Below are 7,383 nucleotides of genomic sequence, written 5' to 3'. Positions count from 1 at the left end.
GCCTCTCCCAGTAAACAGTGTCATTCCCACACTAATCACCAGGCTTAATCCCCTCCTGCAAGCACCCACCTCCTCCCCCACCCCTTCTCTTTCTTTCCAGAGAGGGCGCACTGTCTATCCTCCTTGACACGCAGCATGGACCACCTTGTATTTTTAGATACCTTTCTCCTGTTAGTCTCTGGTATCCAATGCGATAGTAAATTTCTTCAGGGCAGCAGTCCTTCCAGAAATGTCTGGGTGATGACTGAGTTGCTGATGACTGAACCAAGCCGCTTTTGCCTTCACTCACAGACTTGACCAAGCCATAGCTCATCCTCGAGGCTGTGCTTTTTCCGTGTGGTTCATGGCAGCATGGGAAGCAAGGCCTGTTCAGAACATCTGGGACCAGCCTTGGTGCTTACTTTTCCATGTGCGAAGGGGGCAAAGGGCGAAGAAACTAACATTTACTGATTTTCTACTCGGTGCCGACTACTCTGCTAGATCCCTGCGATGGTGACCTACGATTCCAGGGCGAGGACCTTACCCAAAGAAACGCAACAAAGGATTTTTAAAGATTAACATGCAGTACTTTAGAATCTGCTCTTGGGAAGACGTAATATGACTCACTTAACAACTGAGGGCTGGACAGATGGTCCCTCAGTGGAAGCATTGAACTTAAGCTCAACTGTCTTGAATCTAAGGCCAGTGTCCACGTGTCCTTCCCTTTTGTAAGGAATGTCCCCCAAAGTGAAAGACGGGTAACGCCGTGTGACCATTTTCCCGCGATGGACAGTTTAACTCTAATCTCTATTTTTTTTTATCTTAGCTGAATTGACTATTCAGGAATATTTATTGATCCCAAATTTAAAGTATACAAACTGCCCTCTTTAATCTCAGGAGCACAAGCACAAACTATAGTTGCAAGACACTGTGAAGTATGTCTAAATGTATTTTTATTAACAGCGAAAATAGAGAAATAAAAAAGGATGAAAATCAAAAGGAGGGAAAACGTAAGGAAATGGTAGTAAGAAAAAAATAAGAATAATACTCTTGTTTTTAGCTTGAACACATAAGCTTCAAGAGATGTTAGCGATGAGTAGTCAGGTATAGTTTACATAGGACCAAAGAAGTCTGTTTCTCACGTTGGTGGAAACAATCAGGACACATTCAAAAATGAGAAAATGCAGGGCCAGTACATTTTGGTTAAATATTCGCATTTATTAAATAGAATTTAATTTTTGGCATGTTAGTGGTGGAGGGGTGAAGAACCAGAGTTTTCATTGTCTACAAATGTTATCGAAGGGGAGAAAACAGGGGCCCGATTTTCCTGCCAGAGATAAACGTATCTGACCCCTTGTTCCCATTAATAGAATGAGTTTGTTTTCAGTCTTAAATTTGCAGAATTTCAAACATCTTTACGGAGAAGGGTCATGATTTCCCCCTAAAGTTCAGGCTTCCTACCCATCCCTAGGTGGACTTACGGCCTCCTGGATGCCTCCTTTCCTGTTGCCTGGTTTAGAAAAGGGTTGTGGTTTGAAAGAAACCCCACAGAGCGAGAGAGCAAAGAAATCAGGTAACCTATCTCCAGGACTCCAACCATTTTGTCTCCCTAGGAAATCTTGTCTGCACCGAGGAGTCAGACAGAACTTCTGGGTGACGTTTTTTATTTTAATTCGAAGTTGCTTAGAGCTAAGGAGAGGTGGGTGGATTCTAATGGCCCCCACACACGCAAACACACACAAATATATTTAGTGTATTCACTCAAGGTGCTGGGCTGAATACAGGGGATAAAAATGCAGTGACCGTGAAGGGGAGAGCCAGAATACCTTCCCGAGAGCAACCACGTCCCCACTGGATTAATGCAGTCCTCTGAGAACTGAGCAGCGAGGGGGTGGGGGGAGGGCATTTTAAAGTCCCCTGAGGGGTTGGCTCACACAATAGTTCCTCACCAGGACCTCCTGCCCCCCCCCCCCCCACCCCGCCGCGCTCTACACCCGGGTTCCCACATCTCACTGGACTCCTCATTCTTCCCCACCCCCCTTGCCTTTAATGGAGGATCGAGGCCCTCTAGAGCCCCGTACCCCCCATTCACCACCACCCCCACCTCGCCCAGGCCCCAGGCTGCTGCGCACAAATTCAGGAGCCTATCAGCAAACCCTGGGTTTGAGGCTCCACAAGTCACCTGCTTCACTACTGCTCCGAACGAGAAACTGCCAGCTACCCCGGGCTCTCCTCCCTCCCAGGGCTGCTTCGTGGGCGGCCGGCGCAGGCCCTGCGCGCTGTTTTTGGGGAGAAGACCGTCCCCGGGCCTTCAGCGGGATGGCTTATCGGGGGCAATTCGCAGTCCCAGGGATTGCTAGGGGAGAAGTGCCATCCGGTCGCTCCGCCAGCGCCGCGCTCCATCCCGGCCGCCGAAAGCGGTGGGCGGCGAGGCTGGCACGGAGCACCGGGTCACGGCGGGCGTCTCGGAGCCACCGCGCCTCACCAGGCCCTGACGCCCTGCAGCGCGGCGGGCAGGTGGCTCTGCGGGCCGGCGCCGGGGCCACCCCCGCCGAAACCCGCGCTGGCCAGGGGTGCGGGCGTCGCAGGACCCGGGGGCGCGCCCGCGTAGCCGCCGCCGTAGCCGGCGCCGTAAGGGGCGCCCGCGTAGCCGCCGTAACAGGAATAGGGCGCCGCGGCGGCGCCGTAGGGGCCCGAGAAAGCCGGCGCGCCGGGGCCCAGGCAGGGCTTGCCGTCCCGCACCAGCACGGGCACCGCCACCCGGCGCGGCGCCGGGGGGTGGCCCGCCAGTTCTAGGGACTTGTCCTGGCGCTGTCTCTTGCACTTGTAGCGCCGGTTCTGGAACCAGATCTTGACCTGCGTGGGCGTGAGCTGCAGCGCGCTGGCCAAGTGCTCGCGCTCGGGCGCCGACACGTACCGCTGCTGCTTGAAGCGCCGCTCCAGCGCCAGCACCTGCGCCTGCGAGAAGAGCACGCGGGGCTTCCGCCGCTGGCGCGCCTTGGGCTGCTCGGGGCCGGTCCCGCGCGCGCCGCTGCCGGGGTCGCCGACGCCGAGCTCTGGCCCCCTGGTCCCGCCGCGGAGGGGCGAGGCTGCGCTGAGGCCCGGCTCTAAAAGCACAGGAAGGAACAGCGTCAGCGCCCAGCCTCTGGCTCCCCGAAGCAATTACATGGTTTCCAAGAGACGCCCCTCTCCCCTGGCAGCCTTCACTCCGTCCCCTTCCGTCCCCTCTGCCGACCCCTCACCCCCGTCCCAGGACGGTTTGAAGGCTCCTTTCCCCCCACGCTCTGCCGCTGTTGTATCTGCAGGCACGTACGTAAATGCTGCCACTCCAGGGTCCCCGGTGGACAGCCTTGTCCCAAAAGGTAGTTGATCAAGAATCTAAGACCACTTCATTTTCTTCTTAGAAGGTCTGTGGGTGGGTGGTGGGGGTAGGGGGCGATTCGCTGTGGTTCGATTCTAGCGTGGTGGTGTTTGGGGAAGCTTTTGCCTCGAGGACCAAGTGTGAGTGTGGGGGCCTGTTAGGTGGAGATTGACTTGGGACCGCCCTGGGTGGAAAGGGGGGGCAGAGAAAGGGAGAGAGAGAGAGAGAGAGAGAGATGATAGAGATAGAGTTAGGGACAGAGCGGAAACTTGGTGACGCGCTTGCCAGTGGGTTCCTGTCTGCCTGGTTATCCGTGGTGGTCCGGGGCGCATCGCAGGTTATTCAGATCCAAGTCAGGGGCGGGTGCCCCGAGAGTCTCCGACCTTCACCCCACCCTTGCCCACACCCTTGTCTTTTTGGTCGTCAAGTGCTCCACCGGCACCAGGGACCCGTCCCATCTTTCTTGGATGTGATGCTCTTTAAGCCAAATGAGCGAAATAGAATGAAACTGAACAAAATATTTCGGTTTCCTGATTCTTGGCTTGGAAACAGGTTCTCTTGGAGGAATATACAAAGTTTAGACCCACATTTGGCTTTTTAAAAAGCGACCTGTTTCTCCTTTGGGGTGTCTTTGGCAAGCAGGTGGCGTTGGTTTCGCCCTGCCTTCCTCTTCCCAGGATTGGTGCCCTCGCGGATCACCCGGACTGAGGCGGCTGTGCCTGAAGCACGCAGAGATACAGCCTCTCCTCCCCTTCTCCCCACCTCTCTTCTGTCTTGGCTAAGCTCTGTTTTAACTCAAGGGTAGGTAGAGAGGAAACGCCGAGTTTTCATGGAAAATCACACCAGGAGAAAACCAGGAATGCTGAGGGGCTGCGAGTTCTGGGTGAGGTAGAGCAGAACTCGCCTGATTACGGAAGGTGAGGGTTGGAACCCGACTCCAAACCCTCACCCCTGTTGACACAGTCTTCTGGAGGCAGGTGATGGGGCTGTTTGACAGCTGAAGTTTGTGGAAATAAAAACTTTCTTCGGCCTTCCTTCAGCTTGTGCTCAGAGAAACTGGGGACATCTCGCAAAGAGGGAAAATATTGATGGGGATTTTAATCTTAGCAAATTGAAAAGTAACAACTGACCTTAAGCAACTCTTTGGAACAAGCAGGATCCCATTTCACAGTCACTGACCACACAGGCCAAGGGGCTGCGTGACACCCTGGTGCATGCCAGCAGCAAGCGCCCTTGGTCTGCAGCCCCTCTTGCCCTGGTCTCTGAAAGCAAGGTGGTCTGGGGACAGGCGAGGTACGCAGACTCCACCAGGAACGTTCGATCATTGCAGCGGCCCCGGGCTTAGTCCGTGGAGCTGGGCGCAGGCCCCTCCTCTGAGTTAGTCCACGGCAGCTTCATAAGAGATGCTGCTTAGGGGTTCCCCGGCTGAAGAGAAAGCGGTGCGTGTGCCTTTGGCTGCTAGGTAACAGCTGTGGTCCAAGTACCGCGATCCTTTCTCAACAAAGCCAGAGTGAGTGAGGAGTTGGCTGAGCAGCTCGGAGGGAATTAGTGTTTATAGAGTCTGCAGAAACCCACAGGCCTCTCTGAGAACACACAGCAAAGGTTAATGTTCTTCAGGTTCCTGGAGTGGGTGAGTAACCAGGCCACTAGTCAACAAACAACTCTGAACTAGTCCCTTTACTTATTCGTTTGAGTCTTGAATGGATGGGCCGTGGCACGGCCTGGCGGAAGAGGCCCGACACGCCAGGCCTGGCCGGGCGGACCCCAGATGCGCACGGAGGCTGCAGACGGAGGCGCAGAGAGAAGAGTGGCTTCTTCATCCCTTGGAATGTGGACACTTTTCTGCGGAAGCTTCCCAGGTCTCAGGGGCCAAGGCAACACAATTCAATGCCCGCTCCTTCCCTTCCTGCGGCTAGGCGCAGGTGCCAGGGCCTGGCTTCCCTGCGCATGACGTGGCACTTTCGGAGACCAGGCACGGAGACCCCCGGAGTCGTCTCCCAGAGCTTCGAAACCTGGAGCTGCCCTTACCCCGCTCCCAGACGCGGAGGAGCGCCCGCCAGCGCCCACAGGGCCGTTCAGGCCTAGGGACGCAGACACGACCTGATCTGGTCACCACCTCTCTTTGTCCAGAGGAGGAACCTGGGCGGAGGATGACTGGGCTGGCCAGGCCACTCAGCAAGCCCCAAGCTGCGGCTTGCCCCAGAGCCGGCCGACTTTCCACTCCCAAAGCGCTTGGCTGCTTTTGATGGCTGCACTTGGGGCAGACGCTTTAGGGTAGAGAGATGCGGAAATGGCAGGGGAGACCCGTGGTGTTGGAGCAGAGCTAAGACACCTAGAGGGTTTCGCTGTGAGAAAGGGAAGCTGGAGTTTCTGGGAAGTGTGGCTGTGACTGGGGGTGATGCGCTTGTGCGAAGCAGAGGGCAGGCTATGGAAATAATGAACCCCCTACGATTCAGGGGGCGCAGGAAGCACACCGGGTGTCTGAAGGGGATGGTAGAGGGGGCTGAGAGATCTGCCTTTTGGAATTCTCAAACAAGGGGAAATAGAAGCCCTCGGAGCGGGAAAGACCAGGAGATGCGCGTTAGCCCCACGCGCCAACTGGTCATGACCAACCCCACAGCCAGGATCCCCCTGTAGAAGCCGAGACCTGAGCGCGCGTACTTACGTGGCTCCTCCACGCGTTCTGAGTCCATCTCTGCGAGCGTCTCGGGGGGACCACCAGGACACCCCGACTCGTCGGTTCTGTCGCTGTTTCCGCCGCAGGCGCTGCAGGTGCTGTGAACCTCTGACTTTCGCGGTTCTGGGACCGGTCGCTGGCACTGAAAGCTTTCAGGGCTCCCCGGTGCCTCCTGGAGTTGCAAGAATTCGGGATCTATCTGCTCTGGCTCCAGCCTCAGTATATCATTGACCGAGAAGGGGGTGGAGGTGACAGGGTTCAGCGGCATCCCGAAGGCGGAGGAGGCGGGGCTGGGGTGTCCCCGGTCACCCTCTGGGTGTCGCCCTGAGCTTCCCCTCTTGTCGCTGCAAGCACAGCGGGCAGACGCCCAGTGTCCTGTACTGCGCCTTCCTCTGGGCCATCCCTGCCGGCCGGGTGACCGAGGCCGAGATCGCTGACCCTCATTGGTTCCGGCAGGAACCACGTGCTAATCTGTACCTTCCTCCCCGGGAGCTTTCTTCCCGCGCCCTTCGAATTCCTCTCCACCCCCCAGCCACCTTCCGGAAAGGTTTGGTTTGTGTCGACGGTTCTCAAAAGCCAGGAAAATGGGAGAGGGTGCTGCGCGCGGCTCGTATCTGGGTGAATACGGTAATAGAGGGAGCCGCAGAGGTCAGCCCCGTCCACGGGGCTCTCCTAGGGGACGTGAGAGGATGGGGGGTGGAACCCTTGCTCTGCAACCCGAGCCCGTCCTTCCGGCCCGGCCTTTGCTCAAGTCTCCACTCACGTGGCCGAGGAAAACCGAGGCGGAGACGGCTGGGCACCCGCGGGATTGGAGGAGCATGCTGGAGTATTAAGTGGGCGCAGGGTGGGGTCCCCCCGCGGCGGGGAGCTCGGTTCTGGGAGCAGAGGCTGGGCGCCGGAGGAGCGAGTCTTGACCCGTCTACGCCTAGCCTCAGCCGGAAACTTCTCGCTTTGAGCAGAGTCTGGGTCTGGGGAACCCAGATGACCTCTTCGTAGGCGGAGCATCTCAGCTACGGTCGCCAAGACTTGGCAAGGGAGCTATATTGGGGGAGCCCCCTGGCCTCTTGGCGGGCTCCGCGAGTGAGTGGGGAGAAGGAAACGTACTAGCCCCAGCTCTTAAGGCCCCAGACAGGGGCTCCCTAGTTCCTTCTCTTCCTCCCCTTTAATCTCCCTAAAGTTGATTGTTTTCAGCGTTCCAACTTTCAGTGTGTCTGAACTCGGTGTTGTCCTTTCCCTCCTCACCCCCACCTCCAACCCCGCCCCCAGGGGGTGGGAAGCCCTGGGGAGCATTAGATTTTCAGAAAAACTCCTCTTGGACGCAGCTGGCAACAAGTGGAAGGAGACAGGGTGTGCAGTGGCTGGGAAC

At 57.0% G+C, this 7,383-nt stretch overlaps 1 protein-coding gene across 1 annotated transcript; it reads right to left on the bottom strand.

The window, feature by feature from the left end:
* Positions 1–2,088: 2,088 nt before the first annotated feature.
* Positions 2,089–7,125, bottom strand: NKX2-6 (NK2 homeobox 6). The gene is made up of 2 exons (XM_027077490.2): positions 6,006–7,125; positions 2,089–3,086 (listed from the first exon to the last, which is right to left on the bottom strand). Exons 1-2 carry the CDS (start codon positions 6,283–6,285, stop codon positions 2,461–2,463), a joined length of 906 nt encoding a protein of 301 aa, XP_026933291.1. The 5' UTR covers positions 6,286–7,125; the 3' UTR covers positions 2,089–2,460.
* Positions 7,126–7,383: the final 258 nt, after the last annotated feature.

This window comes from Acinonyx jubatus, chromosome B1, assembly GCF_027475565.1.
Source record: "Acinonyx jubatus isolate Ajub_Pintada_27869175 chromosome B1, VMU_Ajub_asm_v1.0, whole genome shotgun sequence".
NCBI lineage: Eukaryota > Metazoa > Chordata > Mammalia > Carnivora > Felidae > Acinonyx > Acinonyx jubatus.
The sequence above is the reverse complement of the archived record's forward strand: the minus strand, read 5'-3'. Positions and strand labels throughout refer to the sequence as shown.